Raw genomic sequence first — 27,258 nt, 5'->3', positions numbered from 1 at the left:
GGATGTGCTTTATAGATCTCCAGGATGTGTACTATCACATCAAAGTAGACAGGCACTCAAGGAGACACTTGTGCTTTCGGCTGGAGGCCAATCATTACCAATTCAGAGCACTGCCCTTTGGACTTCCACAGCCTTCAAGGTATTTACCAAATGCATGGCAGTCATAGCAGCTCACCTGAGACTCGAATGATTTCAGGTGTTTCCCTGTCTAGATGATTGGCTCCTCAATGCCGCAACCAGGCATCAGTTTTTACAAGCAAGGGATTACTTGCTTCAGATCTCCAACTCCGTAAGTATTATGATAAATCTTGCCAAATCGAAACTGACTCCTGTTCAGAATCTAACTCAACCAGATACAATGACTCTGGCCTCATTGTCCCTTCATCACATCACATCCTTGAGAAATCAGGTGTGAGATTTATTGCCCCTTCATCACATCACATCACATTGTTGAGAAATCAGTTGTAGGACTTATTGTCTCATCCGTCCCCTCCAGCCAAATTAGTGTTGCAAGCTCTTGGGTCAGTCTTAGCTGCCATAATTCTAGTTTCTCTAGCAAGATTCGAATCCTCCAGTGGACTAGCAGTGCAGTGGTCCCATCAAACTCACTCCAATTTACAAACATCATATTCACTGGTGGATCCAATCAGATGACCTGCTTTTAGGCAGGCCTTTTTCTCTTTCTCCCCCAGTAGCCATATAGTAGATGCTTCCCACCTGAGGGGGGGGGGGGGGCATTTCAAGATAAAGTTGGTCCAAGGCACATGGTTCCCCTTGGAGACCAGGTTGCATGCCAGTGTCCTAGAGATGAGAGGAGAACTTCTGATGTTGCAAGCCTTTCAGGACATTCTCCCCCTAGAAACTATTCTAGTACACACCAACAACATGTCAGTAGTCTGGTAATCAACAAGCAAGGAGGAACCCATTCCTACCCATTGTGCAGAGATGCCATGAGGGTCTGGGAATGGGCGATCTCTTCAGACCATTTTCTAATTGCATTGCACATAGCGGGGAAAACCAGTGCACTGGCAGACAGACTCAGCAGATCCATTCTGATTCCTCACAAGTGGTCCCTCAATCAAAGGGTTGAGAACATGATCTTCAGCCAGTGGGTCAACCTTGCTGCGACCTGTTTGCCTTTCCTATCAACAAGTGCAGCAAGTACTTTGCTCTGATCCCCCCTCTGGGAGAGTCACTGAGAAATGCTGTGATTCTCAAATGGATCTTAGAAATCCTTACCAGAGTGCAATCTCAATAAAGAAATTCCTGAAGGAAGTGTGTCAGAGGATTCTGACATTGACAGAGGCAAGGCTACTTCTCCTGGAGATTTCCAAGCCAAAACTGTAATTCTGAGGAAGCTTGGTCCTTTCCACCTTTGTTGGAGGAATTTAACTTTTCAGAAACTATTTGTAGGATGAATGAGGTGTTTTTGTGGGAACAAGTGGATGCTCCTCCTGAACTGGCAAGAAGATGTGCCACATACTGCACCCATCCCTACTATTTTGCCAGCCTTGGAGGATGTGTTTAATGATTCATCTAATAACTCAGACTCTCAGCCATAAGTCCCTAAAAAGGCAGATAGACATTATAAAGTACCTTAAGCTAACAAATTCTTATCTCATCGTAGATCTGACCCAACTGCTAATTTGATGTCTTCACTAGCTGGAAATGGACTTTGTCAATACTAATCCTTCTCCCTTAAAGGAAGGTAAAGTACTGGACAGATTTTGCAAGAGAATTTTCTCTTCCACAGAATCCTCAACTAAGAACTAATCAGATATTTTTTTTCAAAAAAGCATTGCAGAAATACTTAAAAAACTTTTAATAATAAAAGTAGGTGAGCACTTTCATGATTAAACCAAATTGCTTCATCAAACCATGACAACACCAACAATTCAAAGTACATTTAAAAGACTCGCAGTTAAAAAATATGCCAATCACAGAAACTTAGTAACATTCCATAATACATTCCTTAAGTCGCCTATTGGTTTTTCCTATGTAAAAAAAACAAAACATTGCACACAGTAGGCTAGATAGACTAGATTCTTCATCTCACAGTTAGCTCTAATTTTAAATATATACTCCTTCCCTGTATCAGGATGAATAAAACTATTTGATTTATCAATAAATCTACAATAGGCACATTTATCACAAGTAGTAGTGCCCAAATTCTGACTGAAGCTACACCAGATTTGATATAAACTGGATAAAGTTTTCTTTTCAAATATTTCTTATTCTTGCAGACAAATCTAGGTGCTTCATCTATAATTTCATTTAAACCTGGGTCAGATTTTAGAATAAACAAATTATTCTTAATAATATTCCTAACATCCACACTGTCAGTATTATATGACATACAAAAGGAGCATTGTTCTTCTAGCTGGTAAAATTTTTATTATTATTCTTGTGGACCGGCTTGGAGAAAAAAGGTTTCCCATGTCCCTTTCTGTCTTCTCTGTTTTTTTTACATGCTAATTACACCTCTAAGGTTTTATATTCTCATTGCAAAAAATCTTTACTAGTAAGTTGTAGACTTTTCTCAAAGTCTTCCTCTCTGTCATGGAGTCTAGAGACCCTCAGTGCCTGACCTTTCACTATATTTTTAGAAAAATGCTGTGGGTGCATACTATTCTGCTGAAGAAAGCTATTTCTGTAGCAATCTTTCCTATACCTACTGGTATGTATCCTGTTGTTCAAGTCCCCTATATAAACTGACATCCAGAAAGTCTATTTTGGAGGTGGAATTTTTCATAGTGAACCTTAGAAAATCACTACTATCATTTAAGTGCCTTAGAAGTTCACATAAACTATCGTGGTATCCCTTCCAAAAAATAAAGCGGTCATTAACAAAACGACGATAGAAGCACATGTTTACTATATGCTGAAGCTTTCAAAATATATTCACTTTCCCCAATAGGCCATGACCATATTGACATAGCTACTGGCACAAGAATCTAGTCTAATCTAGCCTATTGTGTATAAGAATGTAGTCTGTCTAGCCTTTTGTGTGCAGTGTTTTGTTTTTTTACACAGGAACAACCAATAGGCGACTTAGGGAATATATTAGGGATCACTACTATTGTGCCCATAAAGGGCACTGTTATAGTGTTATTGCTAGACATATCCATTTTAAAGGAGAGAGTCACTGGTTTAAATTTATGGCCATTGAAGAAGTACAGGAGAACATAGGAAAGGGGGACTTAGTGAATACAATGGAAAGTAAAGAACTTAGATGGATACTTCAGTTGTCAGCGCATCAGGGGGCTGGACTGAATGAGTATGTTCCACTCAAACCTGTTTTGAAATACAGAAGATTAAGTAATTTTTTTTTTTTTACTCTTAGAAATTTTTATGTAGTTTTGCATTTTATTTATGTGTATTTATATGTTCTTGGCTTTGCATTTTTTTGTGTTCCTGTTACTGTGTCTTAACACTGCTATGGAATGTTATTAATTTTCTGTGATTGGCGCATTTTTAATTGAGATCCTTTTAAATGTACTTTGAATTGTTGGTGTTGTCATGGTCTGATGAAGCGATTTGGTTTAATCGTGAAAGCACTCACCTAATTTTATTATTAAAAGTTTAAGTATTTATGCAGTAAGTGCTTTTTTGCAAAAATATCGGTTGTGGTGCTGTGCAGTGCTTTTCTGTCATTTGCATCTTAGAGTATTTTAGCCTTCCAGCACAGCATAAACTCTGGTGAGACCTGTTTGGACTGTTCTTGTACTAAGAACATATGTGGAAGTTTAGTCTTGGGTGTATTAACAGTTTTCCTTTGGAAGGTATGGCCTATTTAAATCCTGTTATTTCTAATCGGTCACAAGTATACAAACAAGCGGTGAAGCGTACATGAGTGATTTTCTGATACTGTGTTTAGCATCACTATTACTGCTACTGTTTTTAGGATGTGTGCTTGGTAATCAAAAGTATGCTGATGAAGTAAAGTCTGAGATTTTAAACGCTACTTTAGATGAAGTGGTTTTGTTCAGCCCTTTTGATACACAGGTTTTCTAAAAATTTAGTGAAAGAGGGAAATTAATTCAGGGAGTTTATAAGCTATTTAGAGTCCAATATTACAAAATTCACAAATCTTCTACATCCTTTAAAAGGCAAAATAAGTAATCCTTGTCACCTCCTGGCCAGTGGGAAACAAAAAATTAATGGCAGGAGGGGAACAAAGTAAAACAGGAATCCTTTCAGAAAAAGTGACTGTCTAAACCTTAATCATCCTGACAGTGTGGCAGCCTCATAAAAGCTACTGCTGGCTGAGGAAAAATGAGGAGAAAAAATGTTTTAATTTTCTGATTATATTCTTCAACACAGCTGTGATGTGACCCTTTTAGGATAAAGCAAATAATGAACATGAGCAAGGTAAGCTCTAGAGAGAGCTCAGCAGTCCACAGAGACTGATCTCAGTGCATACCTTGGATTTTGAGAAAAGCTGATGCTTCCGATCTTCAGGAATGGTTATCTGAAGTAGTTTACTTCATTTGATTTTCAACCTGTGGGTACCATATCCGTATTGGATCTGAGCCGGCAATTTCACTAGCATCTGCTCTGAGCTCCAAGCTCCTCCCCCTACCCATAATACATCACCAGTATCTTCCGACCCCCAGATCTCGTTTGTCGTGGCTAGCCTAAGCATCGTGATTTTGAGCTCCAAGTTGTGAGTTGGGTTTTTCTGTATTATTAGCGATGTTCATCGTGCATACAGCTGCAGTCATAACAGATGCCGTCAGGCGGGTCCACGGTCGGCCGAATTCCAAAGTCTAGGTCCGACGTCGGTTGTTGTCGCTTCTTCCCTGACATCAGTGCGACACGGGTATAAAGGAACCAGCCGACGCCATTTTCTTCTGTCTTTCTTGCCGCGCGGTGCCCGAAGCAGAAGCAGTTCGCAAGTGCCGGTCGGCCAGCTCCTGAAATTATGAGAATTTTGAAACCGAAGTCTTCTTGAAAGCTAAGTACCTTGTTGGGGAAACTTTTCTTGCCTCAGACCGATGTCAGACAAAGTTAATAATTGTTAACATGTATTAATGTATTAATACATTATACATGTATTATGTATACATGTATTAATTGTTAATATGCATTAAACTCTTATTTTAGTAAATATTGGTTGATATACCGTAGATTCTTGGACGATATAGTTATGTTTTGGATTGGGGGAACTGAAACATTTTTTGAATTCTTTGAGTATATCAACCAGACTACTAATTTCTTAAAATTCACATACACCATGAGTTTTGATACTTTAAAATACTTAGATGTAGAAGTTTACAAAAAGGATGGTCAATTTGAAACCAGAGTTTATAGAAAAGATACTTATGTGAATTCTTTCATGCAGTACAACAGTGGACACCCCTTACATTGTAAGAAGAACATTGTGAAGGGTCAGTTTGTAAGGGGTTCTAGAATGACCAGTAACCAAACTGACTTCACAAAAGAATGTGAAAAATTAGAAAAAATGTTTAAAGATAGGGGGTATCCAGAAGATTTTGTAGAAAGAATGAGAAAAGAGGTAGAAGAAGGCAGAAGTAACAGGTTTCACCCTATAAAAGGGATAGTTCTTAATAGCCATTCTAATGAAGAAAACAGAGAAGAAATAAATCTGATGAAAGGATATCAAAAGAGTATAGTAGTGGAATATAATTTAGTAAATATGAATTTGAGAAAAACACTGGAAAGAGAATGGAACACTTTTTCATCATTTACGGACATAGAAGAAATAAAAATGATAGAACCTAAAATAATATATAAAAATGCCCCAAATTTGAAGAGTATAGTAGAAAGAATAGGAATTAATAAATCGGGGCTTATTAATAAAAGGAAAGGAACTTACAAATGTGGGAAATGTCAACAATGCCCATATATCATGAACACTGATGAGGTCTATATTAGTAGTAGAAAAAGGAAAATTAAGAGTAAAGGTTCTTACAATTGTGATTCCAGTAAAGTAGTATACTTAGTGGTATGTGAGAAGTGCCAATCCTTCTACATAGGTAAGACAGAAAGAAGTCTGAAAAAAAGAATCTACGAGCATGTCTATGATGTTAATAGGGACAAAGAAACTAGTGCACTTTATAAACCTAGTAAGATTTGTAATGAGTATAGGTTCAGGTTTTTAGTGGTGGAACAAATTAAGATTGATAGTAGAGGTGGCCCATGGGAGGACGTTCTTGAAAGTAAAGAATTATGGTGACAAGTGAATTTAGAAGCAGGAAAAGAACCAGGACTAAATGATTATCTATCCATCATGTCTTTGCTGAAATTAAAAGCAAATAAAATTTAGTTGTAATAACAACAAAATGACACTAGAGGGGGTAAGACACTAAAGAAATAACAGTACTACAACAATGAATGGATTCCCTGTATTTATTTATTATTTTTTAAGAGCCTTTTTATATATTTAAATAATAAAAAGTATTTAAATATGAAATGTAAAGTTTTTACAAGAATTATAGGTAGGTGAAATATTTTTAACAACAATATACATTTTTTAACATCAAATATATACGTTTTTTATATGTTCAATCAATTAATATTCATGAACCATTGTGTTGAACTTGATTTGTCAAATTCAAATGAAAATGAGTTGTTTTATTGGTTTAGTTTTAAACAATTAATTGGAGAAAGGTATATAAATGAACTTAATTGTGATATGGAAGTTATCTGATGAAGTCCTGGGTGGACGAAAACGTAATTGGAGAAGGAGTGTTAATATTGTGTTGTGAGAATAAAATTGTTTTTTCATTACTTGGTTGGAGGAGTTTTCCTTTTGTGGGCACTGGATTTTGATTTCTTGGTTGATTTAGTGCCTAACACAGATTTTTTCTTGGTTACGTGGTTTCGTGTTTGCGATAAGGAAACTCAACTTGCTCAAAATGAGTTCTGAAGGACAAGAGGATCTAGGCAAATCAAGAAAGTTGATTGGCCAGTTATCAGAACTCATTGATTTGCTCACGCCCCTCTGCCACAACCTGTTGTCTAATGCAAGTAACGGGCGTTTAGACGCCAACGGGAGTGGAAGGCTGGATGGAAATAAATCGAAAAGGAAAAGGGAGCTTATAGGCAAAATGGATGATGTCGGCGACCCAAAGGAACATATTTTCACCAGCTTTGATCCAGGATTAACACCAAGGGTGTTTCAGTTGGAGGCAGGGGAAGCGGAAAGTGAAAACACTGATTTGAGTGAATTAGGTGCCAGAGCGACGACTGGACATTCCTCTATAGCACCTAAAGGTACTGTATCTTTTAATAACGCTACTACCAATGAATGGTTGGATAAAGACTATTGTTTCAAAATGGACAATTATAATGCTGTTGGTAAAAAGAAAAAACATGAAACAAGTGACAATGATTCTTATGTTGTGAAATTGAACAAATAGCATACTATGATGTTGAAATTTAGGACATATACTTTAGAAAATGCCTACCTAACAGAATGTCTTGCTAAAGAAATTGTTCCAAAGGGACTTGGAGTCTATAAGTACCCAAATAATGTTGAAGAAGGTTCTATTTTTCACGAGAGCCTGGTAAAAGCATTTAATAAATGTGGCTTAGAGATAGTAAAGCTTATTATGGATGAAAATGATAGAAAACAGATTTCCCTAAGGGAAGAAATAGATGAGTTAGATGCAAGTATTAAAAAGGATTTGATGTTTGGAATTAAAGAAGAAAAAGAAAAATATTTCATGTTAAGGAAAGATATTGATGGTAAATGTGATGACATCATTCAAAGGAAAATGACTAAAGTAAGGAGGGACATTAATGAATATGATACTAACATTAGTTACCCTGCCCCCCTCAGACTAAATGGGATAGATATAAGTATAGGGAAAGATGGAATAATTTTAAAGGAGACAGTAAATGGTATGATAAAGATTATGATAAAGAATTCCCCCCATTAGAAAGGGAAGTAATGAGACAGAATCCTATATACCCTGAGCCAGAAAATTTTCACATGAGGGGAAGAAAGGGGAGAGGGAGACAGTATTAAAATGTACCCCTACCCACACGGACCTAGAAGGAGCACAAGACATTGTTATTTTAGATAACATCAGAATTATTTATCAAGATTTTACTATTTATAATTTTAGTAATTTATTGTTAACAAAAGGGCATTTTAAATTGTTTAGTAAGGGTTTAAAATATATACCCCTGAACAGAGGAAACATCACAAACACGTTATTAGATGTAAAGTTATTTACAAGGAAACTAAATTTAGAAGTATTAGCCTCAAGAGCGGGTTTCAATAGAAATAATATGGTTGGAGGTGAACTCACTAGAAAATCTACTTATAATCCACCACTAATACCCCAGATTAGGAATTTTGAAATAGTGTTAGAAAGAGAGATAAGAAAGTCCCAAAATAACAATAATAGAAATAAAGAAGCTTTTACATATTACAATAATTTGGATAAAGAAGAAAAAGAGGTGTTAAAGGACCTGGAAAGTAAATATTCTATAAGAATAATGAAACCAGACAAAGGTGGGGGGATAGTTGTAATGGATAAAATAACATATGAAGGGAAAATGAATAACATCTTGAGGGATGAAACTAAGTATAAGACAGTATCTAGGAATGAAGTCAATAGGGCTTATAGCAAAATTGATTTATTAATGCAAGATTTATTACTTGAAAAAGTTATTAATGAGAAAACATTTAGATACTTAGAAGTTAAAAAACCCAGAATTGCAACAATTTTTGGAATACCAAAAATTCATAAAAACTTAAAAGATCCCCCACTACGTCCAATAGTATCTGCTGAGGGTTCGAAAACAACACCAATGGCCAAATATGTTGACTTTAAAACAAAACATATTTGGGTGAACAAAAAGGCGATTTTAAAAGATTCCTGGGACTTCCTTAGGGAATTAAAAGTTGAGTTATACAGAAAGGACTTGTTATTTATTACCATAGACATAATAGACTTATTTTCGAGTATACCATATGAAGAAGGAATGGAGATATTTGAAGAGAGTATATTTTCTGACAAAAAAATGACACAGAATGAAAAAATAAGCACAGTTGCACTCATGGACACAATATTGAAAAATAACTTTATAATGTTTGGGGGTGAATTTTTTCAACAGACTACAGGTGTTTCCAGGGGTGCAGCATGTGCGCCTACTTTTGCAAATATCGTCCTAAGTAAATGGGAAGAAAAATATGTATTAAACTCTTATTTTAATAAATATTGGTTGATATACCGTAGATTCTTGGACAATATAGTTATGTTTTGGATTGGGGGAACTGAAACATTTTTTGAATTCTTTGAGTATATCAACCAGACTACTAATTTCTTAAAATTCACATACACCATGAGTTTTGATACTTTAAAATACTTAGATGTAGAAGTTTACAAAAAGGATGGTCAATTTGAAACCAGAGTTTATAGAAAAGATACTTATGTGAATTCTTTCCTGCATTACAACAGTGGACACCCCTTACATTGTAAGAAGAACATTGTGAAGGGTCAGTTTGTAAGGGGTTCTAGAATGACCAGTAACCAAACTGACTTCACAAAAGAATGTGAAAAATTAGAAAAATGTTTAAAGATAGGGGGTATCCAGAAGATTTTGTAGAAAGAATGAGAAAAGAGGTAGAAGAAAGCAGAAGTAACAGGTTTCACCCTATAAATGGGATAGTTCTTAATAGCCATTCTAATGAAGAAAACAGAGAAGAAATAAATCTGATGAAAGGATATCAAAAGAGTATAGTAGTGGAATATAATTTAGTAAATATGAATTTGAGAAAAACACTGGAAAGAGAATGGAACACTTTTTCATCATTTACGGACATAGAAGAAATAAAAATGATAGAACCTAAATAATATATAAAAATGCCCCAAATTTGAAGAGTATAGTAGAAAGAATAGGAATTAATAAATCGGGGCTTATTAATAAAAGGAAAGGAACTTACAAATGTGGGAAATGTCAACAATGCCCATATATCATGAACACTGATGAGGTCTATATTAGTAGTAGAAAAAGGAAAATTAAGAGTAAAGGTTCTTACAATTGTGATTCCAGTAAAGTAGTATACTTAGTGGTATGTGAGAAGTGCCAATCCTTCTACATAGGTAAGACAGAAAGAAGTCTGAAAAAAAGAATCTACGAGCATGTCTATGATGTTAATAGGGACAAAGAAACTAGTGCACTTTATAAACATAGTAAGATTTGTAATGAGTATAGGTTCAGGTTTTTAGTGGTGGAACAAATTAAGATTGATAGTAGAGGTGGCCCATGGGAGGACGTTCTTGAAAGTAAAGAATTATGGTGGCAAGTGAATTTAGAAGCAGGAAAAGAACCAGGACTAAATGATTATCTATCCATCATGTCTTTGCTGAAATTAAAAGCAAATAAAATTTAGTTGTAATAACAACAAAATGGCACTAGAGGGGGTAAGACACTAAAGAAATAACAGTACTACAACAATGAATGGATTCCCTGTATTTATTTATTATTTTTTAAGAGCCTTTTTATGTATTTAAATAATAAAAAGTATTTAAATATAAAATGTAAAGTTTTTACAAGAATTATAGGTAGGTGAAATATTTTTAACAACAATATACATTTTTTAACATCAAATATATACATTTTTTATATGTTCAATCAATTAATATTCATGAACCATTGTGTTGAACTTGATTTGTCAAATTCAAATGAAAATGAGTTGTTTTATTGGTTTAGTTTTAAACAATTAATTGGAGAAAGGTATATAAATGAACTTAATTGTGATATGGAAGTTATCTGATGAAGTCCTGGGTGGACGAAAACGTAATTGGAGAAGGAGTGTTAATATTGTGTTGTGAGAATAAAATTGTTTTTTCATTACTTGGTTGGAGGAGTTTTCCTTTTGTGGGCACTGGATTTTGGTTTCTTGGTTGATTTAGTGCCTAACACAGATTTTTTCAAAGTTAATAATTGTATTTCATGTGGGAAGCAAATACCGCATAAGGATTTCCATTCCCTCTGTATACCTTGTTTAGGCCCAGACCACGACGTCTCGGTCTGTCGTTTTTGTGCTTCATTCAACAAACGCACCATTAAGCGTCGGGCGGAGTTCGCCCAGCATTATTTTGGAAAAACATTTAACTATATTATGTCGTCGGATACTCCGACTCCAGTTTTGTCTAAAAAACGCAAAGATAAGGACCGACACACGAGGTCCGCGGCCTCTTCCGACACCACACCAAAGCCGACTACACGTGGTCCGGTTCTCAGCGAGGTGCCTATGCAGCCCCTGACTACCGACGACACTTTATTGGCGGTGTCTCCTGTGCCCGAGGTCGCAGGCTCTTCGGCCCACACCCCGACTACAGATACCGAAGCCACTCTTGGCGTTGAACCTCAAAATGTGGACAGATCTACCTCCACTCAAGGTGTCTTCAGACCTTCCTCTTCTTTTTCCATCAAGGCTTTCACTAAGTCTAAAGCAGCCATGCATTCTAAGAGACAAGCTACACAGGGCCCATCTACAGGCCTCATGCCTAAAAAACAGATGCTTAAAATGGCTGAGGATTACTCTTATCAGGGGTTCTCAACCCCCACCGGACAAAAGGCCCAGAGTGGAGGAAGAATCCCCCTCCTCTGATCAGGGCTCCATTATTTCAGAGCACCCTGATGATCAGGAACATTCTTACTCCCCTTTTGAAGACTCTGATGCAGAGGAGTCCATTCCTTCTGTATCCCCCCCAGAGGATTACTCATTTGGGGAAACTTTGCATACCTTAAGGGAACACTTCCACTGGGAAGGCCAAGATTATTCAGATTCCAAGAAAAGGCTTAGGGAATTTCTCTTGCTACCTCAGCACAGGCCTCTGGCTATACCTCCTGTCTTGGACATCCTAGATGTTGTTTACTCGGAGGCCTGCCTTAACCCGGATTCTCTGCCTCCAGCCCCAGTCAAGCCTGACAGGTACTACAGGGTTCCTGACTCACACCAATTTCTATACAAAAGCCATGCTGCTGACCCAGAAACCATCTCACAGGGCCCCAAGGGAATTAAGGCCTCCACTGCTAAAAATCCATTACCTTCCAAGAGAGATTCCAGATCCTTAGAAAGGTGGGGAAAAAAGGTATATACCTCGGCTACCTTAACCATGAGGGCCTTAAACTGTCAGTTCCATATGCTAAAATACCAACAGTTTTTGTTATCACAATTGAAAAGTAAAATGTCACAACCTGAACAACCAGACTTGAAGGAGTTGCAGGATTTGATGCATAGTGCGGAACAAGTGGGTAAGCATACCTTACAATGTGGTTTTGATGCTCTAGAGGCCTCATGTAGAGCTGCTGTTACAGGATCAGTCACACGTAGACATGCCTGGCTCAAGGAACAAACCTTGCCTGATCATGTCAAAGCTAAATTAGTAGATGCCCCTCTACAAAAGGATGTATTATTTGGTGCTAATGCTGAGGAGGTATTAAGGAAAATGGAGGAAAAGGCTAAATCAATGCAAACTGTGAAAGATTTTCTACAGGTACAACCCCCATGTTTCAGTAGAAATTGGCCTTCCAAAAATTGGTCCTTTCCAGCCACGGACAGACCCCTAAGAGGTAGATACAGACGCCCGAGGGGCAGGGGACAATCCCAAGGATCGTTTAGAGGCAGACAATGGCAAGCTCCTACACAAAGAGGTGGTGAGGATAACTCACAATCATTCAGAAAGCAAGCCCAATGACTTTCCCCTTTGCATGCCAAGCAAGACTCAGTGGCAGCCCCCTTAGGAGGAAAACTGGCATTATTTTCAAAAAATTGGCATATTGTCACAAAAGACAAATGGATCCTGGACATTATAAACAGAGGCTACAGATTCCATTTTCACACCCTTCCAAAAATGAGAGGCATGCCAAACCTGCCACACAATCAAAGGGCAGAGGCACAAAGGCAAATTACAGATCTCATAAACATGAAAGCTATTGAAGAGGTACCTACGCACAAACAAGGTCAAGGTTTTTATTCCAGACTATTCCTGGTACCAAGGAAGGGAAAAGATTGGAGACCTATTTTGGACCTATCCATCCTGAACACATTTCTACTCGTACCAAAATTCAAGATGCATACTCTACAGCAGCTTCTTCCCATGCTGGGAAAGGAGTCTTGGCTGGTAACATTGGACCTCAAGGAGGCATACCTGCATGTCCCAATCAGACAAAATTGCAGAAGATACCTCAGATTTCTTGCAGGTTCAACCCATTATCAATTCTCTGCATTGCCCTTTGGCTTATCTACTGCGCCCAGAGTAGTCACGAAATGCCTGGCATCAGTAATTGCCTACTGCAGACTTCAAGGGATACAAATATACCCCTATTTGGACGACTGCCTGATCCAAGCGGACAGCAAGCACATTCTTCTGAAACATCTGGCTTATGTAATAATATTGTTGAACTCTCTGGGATACACAGTCAACAAAAAGAATCAAGACTAATACCCTCTCGGAAGATAATTTTCCTGGGTGCCAACTTGGACACAAACACCCAGATGGCCTACCTCACGCCAGAGAAGCAGGGGCAACTAACTCAATACTTCAGAACACTAGCAAATTGCACCAGGCTAACTGCAAGGAAAATCATGCAGGCTCTGGGATTCATGGCATCTTGCATCTTACTAATCCCATGTACAAAGCTGCATATGAGGAAACTTCAATGGTACCTGAAAAACCTATGGTCTCAACACAGCCACAGTTTGGAAACAATAATACCATGTCTGCAAAAGGAATTTCTGTGGTGGGCTCAAGCATGCCAAGCAAACACAGGTCTTCCATTCAGCAAGCCTCAAGCAAATAAAGTCATCACAACAGACTCCTCGGACTACGCCTGGGGGGCGCACATGACAGATCGGTGCATTCAGGGCAAATGGTCCCAAAAAGAAAGGCACCTTCACATCAATCAAAAGGAAATGCTAGCAGTAATAAATGCTATTATAGCTTTCAAAGACCTTCTGCAACCAGGTCAACTATTGATAAGAACGGACAACACCACAGTTATGTGGTACATAAACAAACAGGGAGGAACACATTCATACCCCCCATGCAGACTGGCCATGTCACTTTGGAACATGGCCATGGACTTACAAATCGAACTACAAGAACAGTACTTGCCAGGCAAGGAAAACACGCTGGCAGACAACCTAAGCAGAAATATGACAGATCCACATGAATGGAAGTTGCATCCAAAAGTTTTTACAGAAATAATCCAAGCATGGGGAAGGCCAGACATAGATCTCTTTGCCTCCCACAAAAATCACCAATTGACAAAATTCTGCTCAAGGATTTTCCATCCAAAAGCCTGGAGAGTGGACGCTGTCTCTTTCAGTTGGACATCAATGACAGTTTATGCCTTCCCACCTCTTCCTCTGCTGCCCAAAGTTCTATTGAAAACCAGAGCAGACAGATCAAAGATGATTCTCATTGCTCCAGACTGGCCAAGACAGCACTAGTACCCACTCCTGAGGAGCCTGACGCATTCTCCACCATGGACCCTGCCTCTAATGCCTCTTCTCCTGACTCAGCACAGCTTCAAAACTCTTCACAGCCAGCTAAAAACACTCAATCTAGCTGCATGGAAGATTCCTTAGCATCACAACAGACCCTACTCTCCAAGGAGGTGCAGGATGTCATTTTGGAGGCCAGGAGGCCGTCAACTAGAAAAGCTTACTCCGCAAAATGGAAACGGTTTTGTGTCTGGAATGAGAAAAAGGGCCAGGATCCTGGAAAACTGAATTTACCTCAAATACTACAGTATCTAGCTGAGCTGCTAAGCAGTGGACTTTCATTCTCCTCCATCAAAATCCATGCCTCAGCCATTTCTGCAGAATACAACACTGATCCACCCATATTCTCTCACCCTCTCTTAAGACAGTTCCTCAGAGGGGCTAAGAATCTAAGACCCCCAAGGAAACAACCAATACCTTCTTGGGATCTCAATTTCATTCTGGAAAAACTGACCTTGCCTCCCTTTGAGCCAGCTGCCTCATCAGATTTGCAATATTTGTCCTGGAAATCAGCTTTCCTTCTGGCTATTACCTCAGCTCGTAGAGTTTCAGAACTACAAGCTCTCATGGCTGTGCAGCCTTTTATCATCTTCCATCAGGACAGAGTTTCCTTACGAACCAACCCGTCCTTTATGCCTAAAGTGGTATCCAGGGTAGCTTTGAATCAGGCCATACATTTACCTACTTTTTATCCTAATCCTCAAAACAAAGGGGAGAGATTACTACATTCCTTGGACATCCACAGACAACTACATTATTATTTGGACAGAACAAAGCCTTTCTGAAAATCAGAACAGCTCTTTGTGTCCTATGCTGTAGGAGCTCAAGGAAAGCCAATTTCCAAACAGACGATCTCAAAATGGATAGCCCACTGCATATGCTTTTGCTATTCTTTTTATGGCAAAACTGTACCTACAGGCATCATATCTCACTCCACCAGGGCCACAGCTACCTCTGCAGCTTTCCTCAGAGGAGTTCCTACCAAAGATATTTTGGAAGCAGCCACTTGGAGTTCTGTGCATACCTTCTCCAAGCACTGCAACCTACCATTATACTCCAAAACTAGAGCAGGCTTTGCCACTGCAGTCTTGCAGGGCATCCTGGCTCCTCCTAGTTCCACCTAGTGCCTACCACCCCTTTCTTAGCTTTGGGATTCTACCCATCTGTTATGACTGCAGCTGTATGCACGATGAACATAGTACAGTTTTGTACCTACCATAAATGTAGATGTTCGAGTGCTAATACAGCTGCAGTCCAGGTTTCCCTCCCTCCTTCCTCTCTTGGGACAGGCCTATTGGCTAACACCTCCTCATACAACCTGATTGGGGTATTCATTTATGGTGTATTTGCTTGCAACTACTGTATTTTGATTATATTGCATTGTTTTATTACACAAATTTATGTATTGCCTTCCTTCTGGGGGCACCTGACATCTGGGGCAAGAAAAACTGAAGAAAATGGCGTTGGCTGGTTCCTTTATACCCCTGTCACACTGACGTCAGGGAAGAAGCGACAACAACCGATGCCGGACCTAGACTTTGGAATTCGGCCGACCGAGGACCCGCCTGACGGCAGGAGAACCCATCTGTTATGACTGCATCTGTATTAGCACTCGAACATCTACATTTATGGTAGGTACAAAACTGTACTTTTTTTTGAGTGTGTATTCTTGTCAGTGTAGGTTCCCTTTCATCCTCCCCTCGCTGGTGCATTGAGTTTTAGCCTTTTTTGTTAGTTTTAGGTAGTTAGATAGTTTAGTGTATAATTGCCCCCCCCCCCCACAGCTTTCTGTGTGCTTGTCTGAGTGTGTGGTGAGTGGCGTGTGTTGTATAAAAGTAGTTTCAATCACTTGTTTAAAATTGTCAAAAAGTCTTTTGTATTGGGACATGGCAGATCTTCCTAAGCCAGTGTTTAAGAGGTGCACTGAGTGTGGTCACAAATTGTCACCCGCTGATGGCCACACTCTTTGCGTGATGTTTGGGTGCAGCTCATTTGAACACAGACTGTGCCATTTACATGGGTTTTAACCCACATGGCCTCAAGGATAGACGGGTCAAGTTAACCTTGAAAGGACTGCTACCTTCTATGGAGGCGGCCGGCTCCCCTTCTGTTTCGGTCAAAGCTGTTACTGTGGCCACCTCTCCTTCTACTCTGGTCCTTCCTTCTCCAACCTGCCAGGCTGGGACTCACCCTCCCACATCTAAGACTGCAGAATCAGAGTGAAGAAAAGGCAGAGAGGAGGGGAGAGAGAGTACTGTCCTGAGAAAAGAAAGTGGTCCCCGGACCTGTCAGCTCCATCAGGAACTCCTGCCAAGTGTAAGTCTAGGTACCGTGACTCCCCTCGGCTCCAATCTCCCAGATTTTCTTCAGAGTCGGAGGAGCCACAACCACCATCTAGAGCCTTGGTTCCTCGACCCACCAGGTCAGAGTCCGTGGCTTTGTCGTGGTCCACCCGCATCCTCCCTGAAGTCGGCATGGATAAAATGATGCGGAGGTTCATTTGCACACATATTCAGATGGAAGTCTTGCCAGCCCCCTCTCCCCCCTGGAGGGGGGAGCTCGCTTCCTTTCTTCACACCAATATCTCCTTCTCCGATCCAACTCCTGGTTTCGGAGTACATGGATCCGAAGATGGCCTTAGTCAGTGGGTCGGCGCCAATGGTACTTGTCTCCTCAATGCCGGCAGCTGTCTGGAGCGTGTTGTATCTGACCAGTTCAGATCCGAGTGGCTCTCTGAGCCAGAGCCTGGATGTCTGATCTGAGGGAATGGAGCTTTTTCCATTGGCTCCGACGTTGTCTGTTCAAGTTCCCTTCCTTGGAGCTCCGCCTGCTTTTTGCCCAACTCTGATTCTCGTGTCAGATCCGGGGAGAGCGGTTCACTTACTGGTGTCCCAGGAAGCTTGTTCTCCCTGAACATTCAATGTGGTAGAAAGGGTTCTCTCCAGGCTGGATCGAGACCCCTGACTATATCTTCGTACTCTGCCCCGAATTCATCCGCTTTGTGTGCGAATCCAATAATTTTACCAGAGGAACAGCCCATGCTCAAGGAGCCCCAGGCGGTTCCCCCTGAGGAACAAGTGGCTTCCAAGTTCCCTCCAGAGGGGTACCTCACAAGCATACATGCAAGAGGAGACACTTAGACTCCCCCAAGTCCCTCAATGAGGACAAGGATTTGGGTGACAGGGAAGGTTCCTCCAGATCACCCCCCCAAGGATGTGTCCTTTGGGGACATCATGGAAATCTTACGCCAGCGGGGAGGTTGGTCCACCCCCAAACCTTCCTCAGAAGAATCCATGCTCCTGGAGGCTTTTTGCATGGGCCTGTCTACTTCCTGGGTGTCCCCTCTCGCAGATCCCTTGGTGGACTTGGTCACCTCGCGGGCTTGGAAGGAGCCGGATACTATGGAACCAATCCCCAAATGCCCAGACAAAATTTTGAGCCCCTCCCAGACAGAGCAGTGTGGAATAAAGGGTTCCCTGTAGACGCTATGCTAGTAGCAGCCGCCACCAAAAAGGAACTAGCCCAGGAGAGCTCCTCAGTTCATCCCCCTGACCATGAGTCTAGGATGATGGACCACCTAGGGAAGTGGTTTTATGTGTCAGCGACCTTTTCTGTCAGGGCGCTGAACTACCTAGCCCATGTTACTAGACTACAGCGCTGCCTAGTTAACGAACTGGCTGAGTCTCCCTCAAAGTCCATGTCACAGGAGGACAGAGCCATGTTCTCTGTGAGGATGGCTACCTTGAGAGCGCTGTCAAACATGTCCATGTGACTCCTCACATGCTACTGAAGGAGCATCTATGGCGGCTGGGTCTGGCGTGTCCATGAGGCATAACGCCTGGCTCAGATTATGTCAGTTCATGGAACCCTTCAAGGCATCTTTTGCGAACGCCCGTGATAACGGTTCTACCCTTTTTGGTAAGACTGTCCGAGACACCTTGGTCCAGAGTGAGAAAGACAGGAAGACACTGGAATCCACTTCTCAAACCCTCAAAGATCCTTTTCCCGGAATCAGTGAGGGCAAAAGAAGATGTGGTTCCGGAAGTCTCAGTATTCCTGGGACACTCGGAGCTCTTCTTCCCCTAGAGGCAGAGGGAGACAGGATAGATGCAGGCCCAGAGGCAGAGGGGGTCTGAGGAATTTTGGGTCTCGAGAACCGTTTTCAGACAGGCCCATGCAGCAACCCTGAGGGGTTGCCCAACTGCTCTGCTCTGGAGGTAGTCTGGTTCACCTGTCATTGCACCTGATGGCATGGGAGTCCATATCATCAGACCATTGGGTGCTTCAGATAATTTCCAGGGGATATTCAGTCCCGTTTGTGGTCCCTCACAAACATTTCAAACACCTCCCAGACGTACCACCCATGCAAAGGGAGGCAGCAGCACTAGAAATCTCCAAGCTGCTAGAGAAACGAGCCAATGAACTCCGTCCCCCCCAGATCAGTCCAGCTCGAGCATCTAATCCAGGTTCTTTTTGGTGCCAAAGAAAACAGGGGACTTGAGGCCCATTCTGGATCTATCTACTCTGAACCTGTCAGTTGTCAAAGAAAAGTTCCGGATGGTCACCTTACAGTCCATCATGCCGTACCTGCAAGAGAGCGACTGGATGAGCTCATTCGACCTACAGGATGCTTACTATCACATAAAGATGCACAGAAGCTCCAGGAGGTTCCTCCGCTTCCGGCTAGGAGCCAATTATTACCAGTTCCGAGCCCTACCCTTTGGTCTCACCACAGCCCCTAGGGTGTTCACCAAAGTGATGGCAGTAGTAGCGGCTCACCTGAGGCAGGGGATTCAGGTCTACCCTTACCTGAACGATTGGCTCCTTACTGCTCCCACCAAGCATCTACTTTGTCAGACCAGAGATTATTTCCTAAAGTTTGCACTCCACTTAAGGATTACAATCAACACAGCCAAATCTCTTTTGTATCATGTCCAGGTGATAGAATACATAGGGGCATGGATAGACACGCTACAGACAAAAATCTTCCTGACCACAGAGAGAGTTCAAAACCTAAGGATGCATGTTGCCTTCATCTGCTGTTCTCACCTTCCCTCACCTGAATCAGTTTTGATGGCCCTAGGTTCTATGGCAGTGACCATGATGCTTCTTTTGTGTGCTCAATTACATAAGCAAATACTACAGTGGACTCTAGCTGTGCAATGGTCCCTGTTGCAGGTCATCCCTTCTTTGTTGGATGCATTCTTATGAAATTCTAGAGGGACGACCTTTTGTTCCAGCTCCTGTTCAAGCCACAGTGATCATGGACGCCTCCCAACTTGGGTGGAGGGTGCATTGTTCGGGAAGGACAGTCCAAGGCATGTGCTCCCCAATTGAGACCAGTTTGCATATAAATGTTCTGGAGATGAGGGCGGTCCTTTTAGCGTTGCAGGCCCTTCATGCCTTTCTACCTCTGGGAACCATTGCAATCCAATCAGACAACATGTCAGTGGTCTGGTATATCAACAAACAGGTAGGGACTAGATCTTACCCCCTTTGTCGCAAGGCTATGAGAGTTTGATAGCAATGCATATTCCGGGACAGTACAACATTCTAGCGGACAGACTAAGTCAGACTATTCTGATGCCTTACGAGTGGTCTTTGAATCCTTCAGTAGCGGAGCAGATCTTTCTAGAGTGGGGTCGGCCTTGCTGCGATCTCTTCACATCTCCTTCCAGTGTGAAGTGCAGTGAGTTTTTCACTCTGAACCCCCAGCTGGGGCAGTCCTCCGGAGAAGCTCTAGTCCATGCTTGGCCTCCTGGTTTTCTGTATGCTTATCCTCCTGCACCCCTTATTCCGAGGTTTCTACAGAAAGCTTGCCGACTGGGGAGCAAAGTGATCCTCATTGCCCTGTTTTGGCCTCACCAGGTATGGTTTCCCTTCCTTTGGTCTCATCTTCTAACTCCATCTTGGATCCCATTCAGGATCTCATTTCACACCCCCAGGGGTCCCTCATCCATGTCTGGATAGTTTGAAGCTCACAGCTTGGCTGCTCCAGTTCCCTTAATTGCTAGGACTCTTGGATTGTCTTCTTCAGTCAGGTCTATTCAGGTGGCAGCTCATAAGTCATCCACCAGGAAAGTTTATCATAGCAAATGGAAACATTTTTCTTAGATCCTTTCACGGCTCCTGTTCCAGCTATTCTGGATTTTCTGACAAATATTTTTCAACAAAGGGCTAGCTCTTCTACAATCAAGGTTCAGCTAGCTGCCATTTCTCATTTTCATGTGGGCAAGAATTCTGCTTCCTTATCCTCTTCCAGATTGTGTAAATCCTTTGTTAAAGGTACCTTCCTCTTACGTCCTCCGGTCAAAGATTCTATTCCTCCATGGGACCTTAATATGGTTCTTCAAGCGTGGGTCGCTCCGCTATTTGAACCTGCAGCAACCACAGAGCTTAAGTTTTTGTTTTGGAAAACAGCATTTCTAGTGGCTATCACCTCCGCTAAGAGAGTTTCAGAACTGCAGGCATTGTCTGTCAAGGTTCCATAGATGATTTTCCATAAGGACAGGGTTTTCCTTCACACTAATCTTTCCTTTCTCCCAAAAGTAGCATCACAGGTTAACATCAATCAAACCATCAATTTAACTATTTTCTTCCCAAATTTTACTAACAAAATGGAATACAGGCTTCACTTGTTGGATGTTCATAGACAGTTATGATTCTATTTACACAGGACTAGAACCTTTCGCAAATCTGACCAATTGTTTGTGCCCTTTTCTAAACCTTTTTTAGGTAAACCTATCTCCAAGGTTACCATTGCTAGGTGGATCTCCTTGTGTATCCTTCAGATCTACAAGTATAAAGGTTTGTCTCCTCCAGGTCAGGTTGAAAGCTCACTTGACAAGGTCCATGGCTACTTCTGCGGCTTTTTGGTATAGAGTCTCATTGGATGATATTTGTTCTTAGGCAACTTGGTCCTTATCTCATACCTTTATTTCTCCATATAAATTGGATTTGATTTCTTGAAAGAGAGCATCCTTTGGTTACACGGTGCTCCGGAATATCCTTCCATATGGGCCACCCAGGTATTTAGTAGCTGGGGACTCTGTCCCACAGATTGAAGATCAAATGAAGTAAACTACTTCAGATAAAGAAGTTACGTACTCACCATAACGTTCCATCTGAGTAGTTCTACTCCATTTGTCTTCAACCATCCCTCCCTCCTTCCATCTGGCCTTACCATATGGACAGCCTTTTGGCTGATTTTAGGTGTGTAAGATGTTTTTTGAGGTTGAGTTCTCAGTGTAACTTGCAGCAAACTCAATCTGGGGGTTGGAAGGTAGTGGTGGTGTATTATGGTAAGGGGAGGAGCTTGGAGCTCAGAGCAGATGCTAGTGAAATTGCCGGCTCGGATCTGATATGGATCTGGTACCCACAAGTTGAAGACAAATGAAGTAAAACTACTCAGATGGAACGTTATGGTGAGTACATAACTTTTTTTTCTCTTTTAGAGGGCTCATAACACCGGACACTATAATGCTCAACTTCTTTACTCTAGATTTTTCAGCAGTTCCAAAAATAATAGCAGAGTTTGTTTGTTTGTGTCTTTCGGCTTTTCCCGGTTAGGGGTCACCACAGCAGAACTCCGGTCCGCTAATGATTGGCAGTAGAGTTTTACGTGCTGGCTTGCCGGGCCTAACGCACAACCTTCAACGAAGGAACGCCTGTTCATGCATGTCGCCACACAGAAGACGCTCTAAGACTCAGAATCAGAAACACTTTTTAAATATTATTGTAATTCACTTAAAGTTAATAGATTGACACATTTTGAATAAATTTTCATGTTTGGACAGTAAGAAGTGTCAAACTCTGATGTCTGAATTCATTGACTACAAAAAATGGACATGACTTGGAACACACACACACACACACACACACACACACACACACACACACACACACACACACACACACACACACAGCAAAGGAGGCTTGTACATTTTTTGTGGTTTGGTTTATTTTCCCAAAACAAGAAACTCTGTGCCCAACCACAACGGCGAACTGCCGCAACCAGAAACAAAGTGATAAAGCCACTGCCAACTACCAGAAAAAAAGAGAGCTTGCCAAAATTTGAGCAGGTACTTCATTTAGCAAAACATAAAACACATTAACTTGATCACCACATTTTTCTTCCTACACACACTGACTTCCTCATATGTAAAAACACATTAATCCCAATACAAATTGAAATAACTATCTCAATTAATTGATTAGATTGGGCAACCAATCAAAGCAGAAAAATAATTACAGCATTAGGTAGATGATCAGTTAATCCTACAACAGAAAAACAATAACTGTGCTGAAATATCCCAAAACAGGTGCAAAATATATTGCAGTTGTTTGTCTTTTCCTGGTTAGGGGTCGCCACAGCGGAACTCCGATCCACTAATGATTGGCAGTAGATTTTTATGGTGCCGAGTTGCCAGCCCGAAGGCATGCCTATACACACATGTCTTTTGAATGCCACTTGACCGTGGGGAGGACATGCAGACTCCACACAGAAGGCACTCCAGCCGAGAATCGAGCAGGAGAACCTCGTGCTGTGAGGCAACAACGTTACTGCTGCACCACCACGACTTGCAAAATATATTGCAGTGAAGAAACAAAAACATGTAGAAAATACTGCATGTGAAAGTAATGAAAACAATGAAAACGAGATTAAGAAAAAGGGTGAAAGGAATGCTTTATGTAGACATAAAGTCAGATGTAGTAAATCTAGTTGTATGTTTTTTGTTTTGGAGGAAATTGCAAAAGACCCTGGGGGACCATGGGAAACAATGTTAGATTATAGAGAGACCTACTGGCAGCTTATTTTGGAAGCGAATAGACCACCTAGTCTTAACATTACCCTGGCCCCTGTTCTTAAACTTAAGGCAGCTAAGTTACAGTGAACATGGATGGGATGTATTATTGAGGTTGCAGATGTATTTATTTTTAATACATTTTGTAGGTATTTTTTACATTTACAGCATTTTTATACTAAATGCATTTTTAGGATATGTTTGTTTATTCTTTCATTCTTAGGAAATGGAATGCTTTTTAGGATTTTATTGTTCATTACTTTTGTATTGTGTTTTCTACAATTGTTCACATTTTGCAGCTATGGTTTTTCTCATTAGATGGTTTTGTAGACCAATTTATATGTTCTTAGGTTCATTATGCTCCTGACATTTATTTTTCATGTTTTACCTAGGGGTAGGTTGGGGATTTTCTTTGGTAATCCACATCTATGAATCAAATAAATTAAGTAGAGTTGTCATTGTTGTCATTATTTTCACACACAGTATTTTCTGTATGTTTTTGTTTCCTCACTGCAGTATATTTTACACGTTTTGGGATAATTCAGCACAGTTGTTTTATGGCTATTGTAGGGTTAATCATTTACCTAATGCTGTAATTATTTTTCTGCTTTGATTGGTGGCCCAACCTACTTAATTAATTGAGGTAGCTATTTTAGTTTGCATTAGGTTGATCGTGTTTTTACATCTGAGAATGTCCAAGTGTGTAGGATGAAAAACGCATAGATCAAGTTAATATGTTTTATCTGTTTTGTTTTGCTAAATAAAGTACCTGTTCAAATTTTCGTAAGCTCTCTTTTTTTTTTCTGGTGCTCGGCAGTGCCTTTTTGACTTTTTGTTACAGACATTTGGACTTGCTTTTAGTATACAGAGTTGTTTTTTGATTGCATTTTATTGACTGTCTTTATCCTGAATGATATACCAGCAAATCAGACTTTTTACGAAAGACAGAGCACAATTCTGAGATAAAATCAGATACAGTCTGTGAAATCAGGAACAGTAACAAGTATGCATTACACCTCCATGAGGTAAGTAAGTGACTTACACTTCTGCTGTTTGACAACTTCTAAAGAGCAGCCACTGAGCTGGTGAGGAAGTACCAGTGTTGCACAGTGTATTGCTATTTGCTGAAATCGGTACAAAACTAGTATTGCTGTGGCTTGTGCTTGTGGGAGCGTGTGTATGTAAAAAAAAATCACTGTTTTTTATCTATGCTCACACCCAGTAGTGCTAGGACACACCCATTACTCTTCTGGATATCAGTACTAAATGCAGTTAACAAGTAAACAGTATTTAAAAAGTAAAGCATAAAAAGACATCACAGAATATTCAGACACTTAGATTTTCTAGAAGTATGTTGGCCCCCTCCACTCAGACTGTATACATGGATTTTGACTAGGACCTGGTGGTGGCCTTTGCCCTCAACCGCACTCATTCTAAAACCAACCCTGCTTAGATGTACATGTACAAAGAGTTGCTGTAGATTTATGTGGGGGGGGGGGGCTGGTGATTGTGTGGTCATTACCTCTGTAACTTTCATCACAGTCAGACCTTAGAGGTGAGCACAGGAGGTCATTTTAGCTTGTGTTTGTGCTTGGGACAAAGTGGTCACAGTTTTTTACTTTTCTCACAGAGGTATACAAAGACCATTACTATACATGTTTTTATTGCTTAAGTAGTGATCCTTATGACAAGTTTGGGGTGAGTGTTCTTGTCCTCCACCCTCCATTATCCTCATCTTCACATGTCACTGGTCTGGAGAGCCCTGTATGTAGCTGTCTCTGTACTAGTTACATATTGTGTTCTTTAATATTACGTATTTAACACACACCCTTAGTGTTTCATTGTTTTCTTTGTTTGTATAACTGAAGCTATCATGAAACCTTTGTGGCTTTTTCAGAATTTATACATTGCTATTTGTCTTTCCTTACAAACAAATTTAATAGGCTTAGGTTTTAGAGATGATTTTACTCTTTTCTAAGAGTACATGTTACTATATCTACCTCACTCTTGGTGCTCTGAAAAAGAGCAAGTGTACTACAGTGTTTTATAGCTGAGTTCTGCTTAATAGCAAGACTCAAGAGTGAAGCTTCTGCACCCCCAGGAATGTTCAACTGTTGAAAAAACTTGTAGCTGAGAAATGACATTATGTTTGGTATTCTTGTAAAACATTAATAATCAGTATGTGATCATCTTCTGATATGCTGAATATTCCAACACAGTTCTATCTGTATTCACCCACTAAGTCTCCCAAGAAGCAGGATTCCCAAGGGATTCTACAACATTTCTTTTACTACTCCTGAATCAATTCTTTGAATTTTCCCGGACCACAGGTCCATTATAGGGTGTAACTAAGTTCTGGACATGGTCTTAAATGACCTTCTGTTGTCTCTGACATGTCCTCCAGTAACATTGAGTCCACCACAGGTCTCACCTCCTATCTTCTACCCCACTGACTCAAAAGCTGCTCTGTGAGATTGATTAATCTATGGAGAACAATTGTTCTATGCAGAACTGGAACTTTTGGCTGTCTAAAGGGACCATGCAGTCTTTTTCTCCTTGGGAATATGAAACAGGAGTTCTTTTCTGCCTCATACTTGTTTGAAAGATTATTGTGATGGGGTTCTTCCACCCAGCCATGACTGGCAGCAATATTTTCAGGTTCACCTCATGCCTAGAGCTGGAGAAGGAAAGAACTGTGAGGAGAATAATAATTTCAGGAAAGAGATGCCAACTGTGATGCCGTTGCTTTAGTGATCAGTTGAGTACTCATAGTTATTTTTCTTTTTTCTAGGGTTCATGTGTGGAACAGTTGTGTTGGATAAAGATGGAGTGAGTGCTGCTGCAGTAGCAGCTGAAATGGCTGCTTTCTTAAAGAGCAAAAACATCACAATGACTCAACAGCTTAACCGAATATATGAGATGTGAGTGTCTCTACATTTTTTGGTTTATATATTTTATTGCAGTTATTTTTATAACTTCTTAGAATTTTCTAGAAAGAGCTACTTGAGGATGTTAGTCTAGCTTTTTAAGGAAGTGTAACTTGTTTTTAATGCCGCTGAGTTTTGCATGTTACATTATTTCACTAAGAAATGCTGCATGAATGTTTTGTAGTATTCGAGTCTGGAATGGAGTACATTAGTGTCCATTGAAAAATTTAAATTGTAAACATCTTTGATGACAGTGACACGTCTAGGTAAGACTGAAAGAAATGAAACTGTAGACCAGTGCTTGTTCTAGGAACTGGGCTGCAAAACGTATGATTTGCTGTTTAGGCAGTGTCGTACACTCTTTGCATGACTAAGGACTTAATGAACCATCAACAGTAGAACCTAGCTGTAACATACACAGCAGATGACTGCAGTAGACAAGGTATATATTAGTATAAGTAAAGCACGTAGCTAACTCACCGTATAATGGTATTCCCTTTCATAGCTACATGCATATCTCTCAACTTCTTTGCTCGTGAAATCTGGACAAATCCTAAAGTAATGGGGTGGAGAGATAAGCCCCATACCAGGGGCACATTTAAAATATTTCTCTAATTAACTTAAAACATTAATAGAACAACTGGTTTTATATCTTCATTCATTTTTCTGATAAGTATGAAACTGTTAATGCCTACCATTATTGACTGACTGTAATCCTTAGTGATTTACCAGAAAGTCAAACATTTTTAAGGGACATGGCAAAAATCTGAGTCAAACCAAGAACATTCTGCAAAATCAGGAGCAGTCGATATGGCTGCATGCAGTGAAAGCAGTCATACACTGAAGTAACACATGTTAAATTATGCTATGCCATGTTTAGCTTTGTTTGTTTCAGTTCAAACATCTAGTAACAACATTCTGAACTGGACCACACCAAATGTTGAACACTTTTGAGTAGCAGTATTGCCTGTGTAGCAGCCAGACAATGTGTGCTCTGTATATGCATGGCACATGCAAGATACAAAATTAG

General features: G+C 40.5%; 1 protein-coding gene across 1 annotated transcript in view; it reads left to right on the top strand.

Annotated features, from left to right (window-relative positions):
* The window catches only part of PGM2L1 (phosphoglucomutase 2 like 1), an 865,950-nt gene that overhangs the window by 725,478 nt on the left and 113,214 nt on the right, over positions 1 to 27,258 (top strand). The window contains exon 11 of the mRNA XM_044072679.1: positions 26,093 to 26,222. Coding sequence (XP_043928614.1) covers positions 26,093 to 26,222 — 130 coding nt within the window. The remainder of the gene's footprint in view (positions 1 to 26,092; positions 26,223 to 27,258) is intronic.

Source organism: Protopterus annectens, chromosome 5.part0 (genome assembly GCF_019279795.1).
Source record: "Protopterus annectens isolate FY-2018-M chromosome 5.part0, PAN1.0, whole genome shotgun sequence".
Lineage (NCBI taxonomy): Eukaryota > Metazoa > Chordata > Ceratodontiformes > Protopteridae > Protopterus > Protopterus annectens.
Note: the sequence above shows the minus strand (reverse complement) of the source record. Positions and strands in the feature narration are given on the sequence as shown.